This window comes from Physeter macrocephalus, chromosome 4 (assembly GCF_002837175.3).
Source record: "Physeter macrocephalus isolate SW-GA chromosome 4, ASM283717v5, whole genome shotgun sequence".
Taxonomy (NCBI): Eukaryota; Metazoa; Chordata; class Mammalia; order Artiodactyla; family Physeteridae; genus Physeter; species Physeter macrocephalus.
The window spans coordinates 124,260,789-124,274,286 of record NC_041217.1 but is presented as its reverse complement, the minus strand read 5'-3'; the positions used below and the strand labels follow the sequence as shown (position 1 = coordinate 124,274,286).

At 35.4% G+C, this 13,498-nt stretch overlaps 1 protein-coding gene across 15 annotated transcripts in view; it reads left to right on the top strand.

Moving 5' to 3' along the window:
- The window catches only part of LRRC7 (leucine rich repeat containing 7), a 499,495-nt gene that overhangs the window by 206,313 nt on the left and 279,684 nt on the right, over nucleotides 1-13,498 (top strand). For all 15 annotated transcript variants that reach the window (XM_028489260.2, XM_028489268.2, XM_028489261.2 and 12 more), the window contains one exon: nucleotides 4,858-4,975. In XM_028489260.2, the coding sequence (XP_028345061.2) occupies nucleotides 4,858-4,975 (118 nt within the window). The remainder of the gene's footprint in view (nucleotides 1-4,857; nucleotides 4,976-13,498) is intronic.

Genomic DNA, 13,498 nt, shown 5'->3' with positions numbered 1-13,498 from the left:
GCTCCGCGGCATGTGGGATCTTCCCGGACCGGGGCACGAACCTGTGTTCCCTGCATCGGCAGGCGGACTCTCAACCACTGAGCCACCAATGAAGCCCTGTTTCTGGTCTTTTTGATGACAGCAGGTGTGAGTTCTTGTCTCATTGTGATTTTGATTTGCATTTCCCTGATGACTGGTGAAGACAAGCATCTTTTCATATACCTATTGGCTTTCTGTATGTCTTCTTTGGAAAAGTGTCTATTCAAATATTTTGCCCATTTTTTAATTAGATTTTTTTTTTTACTATTGAGTTGTATGAGTTTCATGTGTATTTTGGATATTAACCCATTTTCAGATAAATGGTTTGCAGGTATTTTCTCCCATTCCAGAGGTTACCTTTTTATTTTTGCTGATTGCTTCTTTTGCTCTGCACAAACTTTTTAGTTTGATGTAGTCCTACTTGTTTATTTTTGCTTTTGTTGACTTTGCTTTTGGTATCATACACAAAAAATCTTTGCCAAAACCAATGTCAAGGAGATTTTTTTCCTATGTTTTCTTCTAGGAATTCTACAGTTTCAGGTCTTACATTTAAGTCTTTAATCCATTTTGAGTTATTTTTTTTGTGAGTGGTATAAGATAGGTGTCCAATTTCATTTTCTGCTTATGGTTATCCAGTTTTCCCAACACCATTTATTGAAGAGACTATCCTTTTCCCATTGCATCTTTTTGGCTCTCTTGTCAAACATTTGTTGACCATACATGAGTGGGTTTATTTCAGGGCTCTCAATTCTGCTCCATTGATCTATATATCTATTTTTATGCCACTAAAAATAGATACTGCTTTCTGTTTTGACCTACACTGACTTTTTAATTCCACAATTAGACATTTTGTTTTTGTTTTATTTGTTCTCTGTCTCTTTTTCTCCCTATCTTCTTTTTTCTCCCTCCCTTCCTCCCTCTCTCTTTTTCCCTTCCTTCCTTCCTACTTTCCTTCCCTCCCTCCTTCCTTTCTCCCTCTTTCTTCCTCCCTCCTTCCTTCCCTCGCTCTTTCTTTTTCTCTTTCTTCCTTCCTTCCTTCCTTCCTTTCTTTCTTCTCGCTTCACTCAGAGACGAAACTGAGAAAGTCATGCATTCACCACTGACTCCTTTTGCAGGACCCAGTTTGTTTTTTTAACTTCACTCACTGACGGTATCACCCTCAGGAGAACCCAACTATGTATGGAGTGGTCTCTAAGCCAATCTCCAACCTCTGTTCAAATCCCAAGCAGTCTTCTATCCTTCCATTTGCAAAACAAACAAACAAACAAACAAACAAAAAACCCTCAGTCTTCAGCCACCAGAGACCAATAGATACCACCAGAGCAAAAGCTAAATACAGACCCACTTAACTCGGTGTATTAGCATTTTCTTGTTATTCTGGAATTTGAGAAATTCCAGTATTTTACAGCCATAGCTCACCTATGCATTAAAGGAATGTGTGTGTGTGTGTGTGTGTGTGTGTGTGTGTGATTTTGCTGTACTAAAAAGTTTTTCTTTGAATATTTAGTCCACCATACTGCTGAAAATAGAAATTGACAGGTATCTTTTCACATCCTTACCCTCAGTGCTGAACATAGACCATACTATATAATAGATATTCAATAAATATATTTTAAATGCATGTAGATGTTGTGGATGCAGAGATTTCACTCCATGATCCAAATATCCTCATGCTGTCAAGCAAATATTTGAAACTAGTTTGAGTTACACAGTCTTTGAATTTGGAGTATCTTTAGATGCTACAAATACAACATTATCCCTCTTTAGACTTCATCTGGCTAATTTGTGCTGGCTCTTAGGTGATCCATTTTTTATTACCTCTTCCAGAAATACTTTTTCATGAGTCAACCTTGTCACCATCATCAACATAACTTAGGGCAGATATTCTACCAGTGTGTTTTCATTATATCTATTTACCTTGGCATAGTCATTAAGAGTCTTACTTTAATAAGCTATTAGAGTTGCTGTTTTATACTATATTGAAGAATTACAGCTATTTCATGATCATTCTTTACATCATTTTCATTCAAATCTTGAATATTGAAAGAATCATTAAAATGCCTTCTTAATTTCTTTGCCACTTTATAGACATCATGACTCATATTCAAGAGTTCACTGCTTATTTATTAAATTTAGATTCCACTGAGATTGTTTATCTATCTGAAACTTCCAAACCAGTGAAGTACCACTCAGCTGGAGCTTAGCACTCTCTTCATTTTCTCTTTACTTATCTAAGTATACTTTCAAGGATATTTATGCAACATACACTATGTAAAAGACACTGGGCTAGTCACTTTGATATATACAGAGGTGAAACAGGTTGACACCAAGATGAATCAGACATGACTCCTGCCTTCAGAGACCTCATCATCTAGAAAAGTAAGAAATAGATTATTATATAGGTATATTTCTGTTTCTGTATTAACATATAAATATTAGTAATTGCTAACAGTTATCAAGCTCTTACTATGTGCCAAACACAGTTTTACACTTTTACAAGTAATTCATTTCATCAAATCCAAGGCCATTGATTATAAGGAACACCATTACCATTATTGTAGTACCACTAAGAAAAAAAAAAACAACACTGCTTACAAATATAACAATGTTGATTGAAGATGAATCCCAAACAGCAAAGATGTTAATACATGAAAAAGTGCAAGACTTAGAACTGATGACATATAGTAACTCATTTAATCCTCTCAACAATCCTTCAAGTTAGGCAATGTTATTGTCCCCATTTTACAGATGAGGAAATTGGTAGAATTCAGAGATATTACGTAACTTTCCCAAGATCACACAGCAAGTGAGTAGATAAGTGGGGATTAAATCTACATGAATCTGATTCCAAATGGCATGCTCTTAGCCTCTCTCAAGATCTTAGGATCTTGGATTCTCTTATGTAATAGGGTGTTCAGGAGTGCCCAAATCTTATGTTCCTGATGTGGCTTCATTTAAAATTGAAGAAGAATATAGGGACCTCTATTAATTCTTGAGATAAACTGAGTATTTAGTTGAGATGAGGCTTGAATTTACAAAGCAAAAAACAGTTTTGAAAATAATTTGTCTGAATTTTACATAAAATGGTTATAATAATCAGACTAAAATGTAGTTAATACATCTTACCAGTATCAGCCAAGAGGCAATTGATTTTTTAAAATCTATGCATCTATAACTAACCACATTGCATGTAGTGCAGTGGTCCTAACAGAATGATAGAGACTGGACAAAAACTTAAATTAACCTTGGCCATGAGTGTAGACATATTTTTTTTCTATTTTTAAAGGGAAAATTAGTAGTTAGTGGAAACTATCCATCAAAGTTCTCTTTTTTAGACTTTATAAAAAGAAGTAGCAACATTTCTATGGAGAATATTGAAATCCTAGTACTACATGAAGTATTGCAAATAATCTTTGTAAGGAGCCAAAAGCAAGTCAGCCAAAAGCAAGAAACTACATATTTTATCTTAAGTAATAACCAGCACAATCTATTTTTTAAAAAGCTAATGAGTTAAGAAATAACAACCACATACTACATTGTTTTGCCTATAAATTATGAATTACATTTAAGAACAAGCAGCAGTTAAATGTACTGTGGGCCAATTGCATAGTCATGGATACCAGAGACTTCATCTGTGGAAATTCAGCAAAACAGAATTAGAAATGTCAAACAGAAAAGATCTCATTAAGATAATTCTTCCAGAAATGAATCAAAAATTCTGACCCAGCTGTTCAAATCTTGAGTAGTGATGATGAGATGGACATAGCTAAAAAATCTAACCATATTGTTTCCAAAAATGTGATACTGGAAACACCTACATAAAAATAACCAGATCACTAGAGTGTTTATTAAAAATGAAGATTTTGATCTTTTTTTTTTTTTTTTTTTTTTTTTTTTTTTGTGATACGCGGGCCTCACACTGTTGTGGCCTCTCCCGTTGCGGAGCACAGGCTCCGGACGCGCAGGCTCAGCGGCCATGGCTCACGGGTCCAGCCGCTCCGCGGCATGTGGGATCCTCCCAAACCGGGGCGCGAACCCGGTTCCCCTGCATCGGCAGGCGGACGCGCAACCACTGCGCCACCAGGGAAGCCCGAAGATTTTGATCTTCATCCCAGACCCACCATATCAGTACTTCTTTGGGTAAAGCCCAAGGACCCACATTTTAACCAAGCACCTCCACCACCAATGATTAAAACCATGCTGGATTTGAGAACCATTGCATTAACACTTGACTCTTCCCCATCTAGTACTTTTGGATTGGTGGCAGAAGTGAACCAACCACTAGTGGTTATTTTTCACCAAGTATCAGAGATTAAATGTTTCATTTGGTAGATATTTATGAAGCAGTATGGGGACACACAAAAGAAATGTGAGCTCATGTATTCAACTGTATTGCAGTTCTTGCATGTCAGATAAACAACTGTTCAACATGATTAAATGAAAGTAATATGTGGTTGTGGAGAAAGAGAATTGAGGTAATCCTGGTAGCTGTGAGAATGAAAAGGAAGGGGCTACTCCAGAAGTTATTTCAAAGAAAAAAATAAATCAGTTGGTTCAGTGGCAAATTGAACAGTAATGTTAAACAGAAGGGGAAAAGTAGAATACCTTGGGTGGCGAATGTGGGTAGCAGAGAGTAGGGAGGTACTAACATGGCAATAGAATGTGAAAAAACTCTGAAGAGAACCGAGAAGATGGGTGTGGAAGAAGGTGAGCCTTTTGGGGTTGGGCCCTTTTACTATCACATTTGTAAAGATGGTGAATTGAATCTTGTTACTAAGTTTATATATGAATGGATTTAACCAGATTGAGATCTAATTAATTATTATTTTCTTTTTACAGCAATTGTTCAACTGTCAAGCTCTAAGAAAACTAAGTATTCCTGACAATGACCTTTCAAATCTGCCAACCACTATTGCTAGTTTAGTTAACCTTAAAGAACTCGACATCAGTAAAAATGGTAAGATTCTCATTTCATCTCTAAATAGCTTGAATTTTTAACTGAAAATATGTTTGAATGTTTTCTCTTAGCAAATGATATACACTTTTTCTTTGATTTTGTTGCAACTCTAATTTAATTTTTGTTGAAAAGCTGAATTATAAATCGAAGACAGAAAACTTCTCTCCCCTCTTACTTATGTCCTTGACTCACTCGGGCCTTACTTCCCTCTGCATTCAGATATGTGATTTAATCTTTTCTAGACTATTTTACTGACTTTACACTGCTTATTTTCCTCATTCTCAGGGTAAAATTTTTTCCAACATGTCTCAAGTATCACCTGCTCAATGAGGCCTACACGTTAACCCTTCTTGGAATTGAATTCCCAGTTTCCTTTACTCTGCTCCATTTTTTTCCTGTAGCACTGACCATCTTCTCAGTATATATGATTTACTGATTTTTTATGGTCTTGTCTATCTTCTCCTGCCCCAAAATGCAAACTCCATTATGTGGCAGGAGGGATTTTACTCTGTTTTGGTCACTGATGTGTCTCAAACGTTTAGAGCAATGCCTGGTGAATAATAAGTGCTCAGTAGTATTTGTTATATTTTTGGCCTATTGCTGTGTGAAGATACATCAGAGGTGAAGGATATGCATACTAGTAGGACATAATCCAGTCAGTGTAGTTACGTAAAGTTACCCTAAGAAATAATAACCAAGCCCAGACAGGACAAATAAGAGTTGTTATTCAATGGGTATAAAGTTTCATTTGTGCTGGATGAATAAATTCTAGAGATCTGCCATCCAACCCAACATAGTGCCCATAGTTAACAATACAATATTGTGCACTTCAAAATAACTGGTCTTATCATGCACTAGAAGCATATCCTATGTCCCTTCCCTGTTTTATTTTCTTAATAGTCTTTATGAGAAACTGACATACTATATTTTTAACTTGTTTATGTATTGTCTAGATTCCCCTAACTAAAATTAAAATTCAGTGATGTTCTAATTTTTTATTGTTATCTTGGTCACTGATACATCTCTGCTGCCTAAAACAGTGTGTGGCACATTGTAGGAGTTCAATAAAATTTATTGAACGAATTCACGAATGAATGGTCCTTCTGGAACATCGAACATTTGTTGAAATGTACCAGTTTAAATGGCTAGTGATTTCTTCAGTTCAAGTATATGAGAGTCATAGAAAAGTTTACAGTATCACTGGGGAAAGAAGACTAACACCTACAAATAATCAATGAATATCAGAGTTCAAGTAATGCATATGGCTTGAGGAATTCCATGAAGCACAGTAGCATCTGAATAAAGGACAGCATTTCATTTGAAGGAAACAGATAGAGTGCATGGGACTTCCTTGGCAGTCCAATTGTTAAGACTCTGCGCTTCCACTGCAGGGGGCACGGGTTCGATCCCTGGTCGGGAAACTGAGATTCCCGCATGCTGTGTGTTGAGGCCAAAAGTAAATAAATAAATAAAATTTTCCAATAGAGTGCAAATGGGGGACACACACATCTTTCTATACCAACTTGATTTACCACTTAGGGGGTTTTCAGGAAGCCAATCCTAAAGGGACCATTTGCCGATTTAGAGAGAGAACAGCAACCACATTTAGGCCCATTGAAAGATGACATAAAGGCATACATTTATTCTTTTAAAAATGGATTTACAGGTCACATATTATTATGAATTGATAGTTCTGTACTTTAATAACAAATAATGCTATTTATATACATTCACACATCAAATTCTATTTTCAAATTACAATTTCTGAGAAATGTCATATGGCCAAATATAACACATCCCTTGGCCTTCATGAAGGTTTGGCTGGATAGTTCATGTAAATAAAAAATCTATCTTGTTCTTAAAGAGAATCAGAAGAAAATTCATCACCAAATACAAACACAAAACTCCTAAGAAATATGACATTTTTATGAGCATTATAATCATCTCCTAGCGGTCCTCTTGCATCAAGGAATTTGTGTCGTCACTATGTAAACTGCAGGTTATACTCCTACTTAGAAGTAAGTCTGTGAGCATCATTAGAAGTCCTAGTAAGTAGTATTTAGGGACTTTTAGACTTTTAGCTATGCTTATGATTGCTATATTGTGGAAAAAGACAAAGCAAAGCATGGCAAATCATTCTGCAAGGTTAGTATAGTACAAAAGGTTTAATGAGCATGATGACATATCAGCCATTGCTAGAAGTGACACAAACAGTAAAAGATTTCAACACATCAGTCCTTTCACAAAATCATACCTAAAAAGCTGTCACTGAATTCTGTGGCAGAGACCTAGACAGTTACTTAAGGAGCATAATACATCCTTTGGGAATCTGTCAAGTGAAGAAAGAGCAGGTGGCAGAAAGAAAATGCAGTGTCAGCATCACAGTTTGACAAGGTTAGAATAGCCCCAGTGGAAAAGAGTCAAGACATGAGAGAATATAATCAGTATTGGGATTTAGGGACAGAAAATGAATGTTTATTTGGAGGCAGGGACTCATGCAATTGCTAGTCAATCTAGGTAAACATTTGCCTGACTTGTGTTGGAATTTGATGAGTGACCCTTTATGAAATTAATTCAATTGGAGGCTGAGTTTAAATCTGATCTTGGTTGTGCCTGTGCCTCCAATCTTTACTTGTCATGTGTAATTCTTCCACTTATCCTAATTCACCATTTCTCCTTCCATAATTTAAAAATACTACTTTATATTAAAACCTTTAGATAAGTGAACTATTGTGGGCAGAAACATATCTAGAAATTTTTTGTGAATAGCTTTCACTACCTCTCTAATCACACTATCAACTAACCCAACTCCCTTCCATTTCATCCCCAGGTAATGCCAAACTATCATTCTCAAATGCATCAGGCTGGTTACTGTGACACAAGAAATGATACTATTTTCCCTGCCCAAAATATTTCTTCCTCCCACTGTTGTCCCTTATCAACCAGAGTCCTCTTCACCTTTAAAAAGACATCTCTGATGTTTTGTAGTCTGGGGAACTTTTCTGACATCCTATACACAAAGAGAATTAATTGCTTCTTCCTCTGTATATCTTTATACTTCCGTCTCACTTCGTAATTTATTTTTTTAATATTTCAAAAGGTAAATTTTATTTTATTGATATTTTCAAATTTTTGGCTGTTTAAAAGACACCATTTTTTATTATTGAAATATAATTGATACAATATTATGTTAGTTTCAGGTGTACTACATAGTGATTTGACATTTGCATACATTATGAAATGATCACCAAGATCACCAAGGAACAATCTGTCCCCATACAAAGTTATTATTGATCATATTCCTTATGCTGTATATTACAACCTCGTGGCTTATTTATTTTATAACTGTAGGTTTTTACCTCTTATTCCCCTTCACCTATTTCTCCCAGTCCCCATGCCCTCCTCTCTGGCAATCACCCATTTTTTTCTCTGTATCTATGAGTTTGTTTTCATTTTGCTTTGTTTTCTAGATTCTAAACGTGAGATCATGTGGTGTTTGTCTTTCTCTATTTCACTTAGCATACTACGCTCTAGATCTATTCATTTTGTTGCAGTTTCAGAGTTTTAAGGCTGAGTAATATTCCACTGTATATGTGTGACACATCTTTATCCAATCATCTGTGGATGGACATTTCAGTTGCTTCCATATCTTTGGTATTGTAAATAATGCTGCAATGAACATTGGAGTGCATATATCTTTTTGTATTAGTGTTTTTATTTTCTTTGGAAAAATACCCAGAAGTGAAATAGCTGGATCATATCGCAATTCTATTTTTAATTTTTTTTAAAACTTTTTACTGGAATATAGTTGATTTACAATCTTGTGTTAGTTTCAGGTATACTGTAATTTAATTTCTATATATCCCTATGAATTTGACAAGATTGTAAAACCCTTGAAGTCAGAAATTATCTTATTCATTTCTCTATTTGGAGCTACTAACACAATACCTATACATGGCAGGTGCTCAGTAAATGTCTAGTAGGTAAAGAAACATTATACTTTAGCATTCTTTTAAAATATATATTTTTATATTATATTACATTAGGGATCCTACATAGTATAGGGTCCCCAACTCTTATACTGGGATCTGTTAAATGTTGTAACTGAGTGCTGGAAAAGACAGAAATGATGCTGCAGTAAGTGATGAGGAACCACTAAAATCAGCTCCATCCTTCCATATAGAAATATATTTAATATTCTTGTTCTTGGGAGAAAGACTACTTCACGTCAAGTTTTGACCTTTCCCTTGAACTTTAGACTGGTATAGCCAACTGCAGGCTGGACATAGCTATAATATGTTCCATAAACACCTCCAAACATAACGTATTTAAAACGAAGCTCATGATCCACCCTAATCTGCTTTTCCTCCATTATATCCAGTTTTCTGTTAATGTTACTATTATCCACACAGATATTCAATGCAAAAATCCATTCTTTCTTCTGACTCCCATATGCATTAAGTCACCAAATTCTACCAATTTTACCTCCTAAATGTGCGTCTAGTCTGTTTCTTTCTTACCATTCCCATTGTTACCATGTTAATTTAGTGTCTTGTCTGTTTCCAGACTGGTTAACATAGCCTTCTAATTGGTCTCCCCCTCTCATTATCACCACCACCATTCCCAAACCTATCCTCCACAAAGTAGCTTCAGCACTTTCTAAATTGTAAATATGACTAGGCGGCTCTCCTTCTTAAGGTACTTCAGTTGATCTAGGATAGAGTATAGGCTCCCTAACACAGCATTAAATGTTCCCACAATTGACCACCTACACTTCCATTCCATCTGCTCTTCTCACATAGACGATTTGTACTTTTTAACTTTATGGTCTAGATATTGAAGAGCTAGCTGCCTCAAATGTTTAATGCTGTTGCAATAACTCTGTGACTCTATTTATATAATTTCCTCTGCCTAAATCACCTTTCACACTTCTTTTCCCCTGGTTCAAACTTACTTATCATTCAAAACTCAATTTAGTATTGAAAACACTTGACACTTAGTTATATTAAAGTATTTAGGTAGGGACTTCCCTTGTGGTGCAGTGGTTAAGAATCCGCCTGCCAGTGCAGGGGACATGGGTTCGAGCCCTGGTCCGGGAAGATCCCACATGCCACGGAGCAACTAAGCCCGTGTGCCACAAATACTAAGCCTGTGCTCTAGAGCCCGTGAGCCACAATTACTGAGCCCGCCTGCTGCAACTACTGAAGCCGACGCACCTAGACCCGTGCTCCACAAGAGAAGCCACCGTAATGAGAAGCCCACACACAGCAAGGAAGAGTAGCCCCCCCTTGCTGCAACTAGAGAAAGCCAATGAGCAGCAACGAAGACCCAACACAGGCAAAAAAAAAAAAATTATGTAGCTTTAATTTTTTAATGGTAAACATTTTAAGCATGGAGAAAATAATATGAGACAGTAGTGTGCCCACCATGTAGATTAAAGTGATAGCATTTATTATAGATATAACACTCTAGCTTTTCTTAAATGAAACTTGTAAATTCTTATCTCCATCCCTTTTTCCTTCCTCTCAGTTAGTGTGTTTAAAATTTCAATGAACGGGCTTCCCTGGTGGCGCAGTGGTTGAGAGTCCGCCTGCCGATGCAGGGGACACGGGTTCGTGCCCGGGTCTGGGAAGATTCCACATGCCGCGGAGCGGCTGGGCCCGTGAGCCATGGCCGCTGAGCCTGCGCGTCCGGAGCCTGTGCTCCACAAAGGGAGAGGCCACAGCAGTGAGAGGTCCGCGTACCGAAAAAAAAAAAAAAAACTCAATGAAGTGCTAACTCATTGTGTATGTTATTCTGCAAGTTTTCATTCTACATTATGTTTCTTAAATTTGTCCTTAATGATCCGTGTGAATATAATTGCACCAGCATAGTACCAAAGTTCCCACTGCTCCATATCCTGGAATACCTGGGGTTATTCGATATTTTAAATGTTGGCCAGTCAGATGGATATATAAGGATAGCTCAATATCTTAAATTAAATTTCATTAATCACCAGTGAAGTTGACATTTTTTCATTTCTTTTTATTAGCAAGTGTAGAGTATCTTTCTCTGCAAATTGACTTTTTGGTCCATTTTTATTTTGGATTGTTTGTTAGGTTCTTGGTGATTTGAAAGATTTACATACTGTGAACATTAATCCCTTATTGGTTAAATAGGTTACAAATATCACCTCCCAGTTTGTGGTTTGTCTTTTTGCTTTGCTTGGGATGCCATTTGTTGTAGAGAAGTTGCCAATTTTAATATACTAAAACGTATCGCTCTTCTCTTTGGGGCTGTATTTTTACAGCTTTTTAAAGAAATTCTTTCATATGCTAATATCATAAAGATGTTTGTCTACATTTTCTTCCAAAACTATTAGTTTTCTTTTCACATTTAGGCCTTTAATTCATTTGCAATTTATCTTTTGTGCTATATATTATCAAAATTTATTTTTCCATATGAATAGATGATTAATTGTTCCATCAACATTTATTAGTCTCTTGGTTTTCTCACTAATTTATAAATATACCTATTTTACATATAAAAGACATTTTTCCAAACTCTTTGTCTTGCTCCATCAGCTTACTTGCCTATTCTTGTACCAATATCACGTTGTTCTAAGCATTATAACTTAATATTAAGTTTTAATATGTGATAATATAGGTCTTCTTTCTTTTTACAATGTGTCTCTCTGTTCTTGGTACTCAGTTCTTCATATAAATTTTAGGTTAACCTGTTGAAGTTCACAAACAATCTATTAGAATTTTTTTAATTGGCTTGAATTTAAAGATTCATTTGGGATGAATTGATATCTTTGTGATAGTAAGTATTGTAATCCGTGAACATGGTACTTACCTTTATTTAGATCTTATTTTGTGTCTTTCAATAAAGTTGTGATTTCTTTCAAGAAAGAGCTGCACACATTTCAGTAGAGTTATCTCTGAGTAGTTTAAGTTTCTAGTTTTATAAATTGTATTCCTTCTATTTTTATTTATTTATTTTTTTTTTTTTTTTTCTGGCCATGCTGCACGGTATGTGGGATCTTAGTTCCCTGACCAGAGATTGAACCCGTGTACCCTGCAGTGGAAGCGCAGAGTCCTAACCACTGTACCGCCATGGAATTCGTGTATTCCTTTTAGAAATTTTAAGTAAATTTTAGTTGATTCTATATAGAAATATTGCTAATTTTGATATTTTGATCTTACAATCAGCCATGGTGCTGAAATATAAATTCTAATATATAACCAGTAGATTCTTTTGAATTATTGTGTATAAAATCATACCATCTGCATGTGACAATTTTCTTTTCTTTCCCATCCTTATACCTTTATATCTTCTTTTTTGTTTTCAAATTTTATTTATTTATTTTTATACAGCAGGTTCTTATATACCTATTAGTGTATATATGTCAATCCCAATCTCCCAATTCATCCCACCATCACCCCCAACCCACTTCCCCCCTTGGTGTCCATACGTTTGTTCTCTACATCTGTGTTTCTATTTCTACCCTGCAAACCAGTTCATCTGTACCATTTTTCTAGATTCCACATATATGCGTTAATATATGATATTTGTTTTTCTCTTTCTGATTTACTTCACTCTGTATGACAGTCTCTACGTCCATCCACATTCCTTTATGTCTTCTTGATCACTTTTTTATAAGTTTTAGTTTCCTGGGAAATAATCTATTCCATCACCCAGATGTTCAATTTTATTGTAAAACATTGTCCATAGACTTCTTTTACGTGTTTTATAAATCTCTACCATATCCATGGCTGTTTCTTTCTTTGTATTCTTAACGTTTTTTAATTGTTCCATCTATCTTGTATGTTTTTATCTCCCATATGGCCCGAGGTTTTTCTACTTTACTAATCCTTCAAATAATTCTTTTTTGACTTATTTGTCTCAGTACTGGTTGGTTGGCTGGCTTTTTCTCCAATCATTAATTTCTATTTTTCTAGTTTATACTGCAGCTTTTTTATTATGCCCCTTCTCCTTTCTTACAGTTTACTCAGTTGTTTTTAGTATTCCAATAAACTTGCAGCTTTTTTAGTTTTCATATTATTTTTATTGAAATATGTTGCAGACTACATAGTCTGGATGATTTCTCTTTATTCATTGACTTTCACATTGTGGCCTAGGATATGGTCAATTTTTAAAATATTCTTGGTTGCTTGTGATAAAAATACATATTCTCAGATTATTGAGTACAGGCTAGGGATCATCTAATAATACTCTTTATTCTTCACTACATTACAGGCTTTTCTAGGACAAATACTGTATCTTAGTGATTTCTATATGCTTGAACATTGAAAGCAGATTTCAACCTCTTGTGTTCAATAAAGATTCTAGTCTTTCTTTTTAAAAATAAGTACATTAACCTTTATCTTTCTTGAGAGAGAGAGAGAGAGAGAGATGCAAATAAATATTCATGCTGCATGTAAATCACCCTTCCTCTCTAAGGAAAATTCCCAAAAATTACACACAGCAATCCATGGGTAAATCATTGGCTTTCTATGCCAATGGATCTTTTATCCTTTC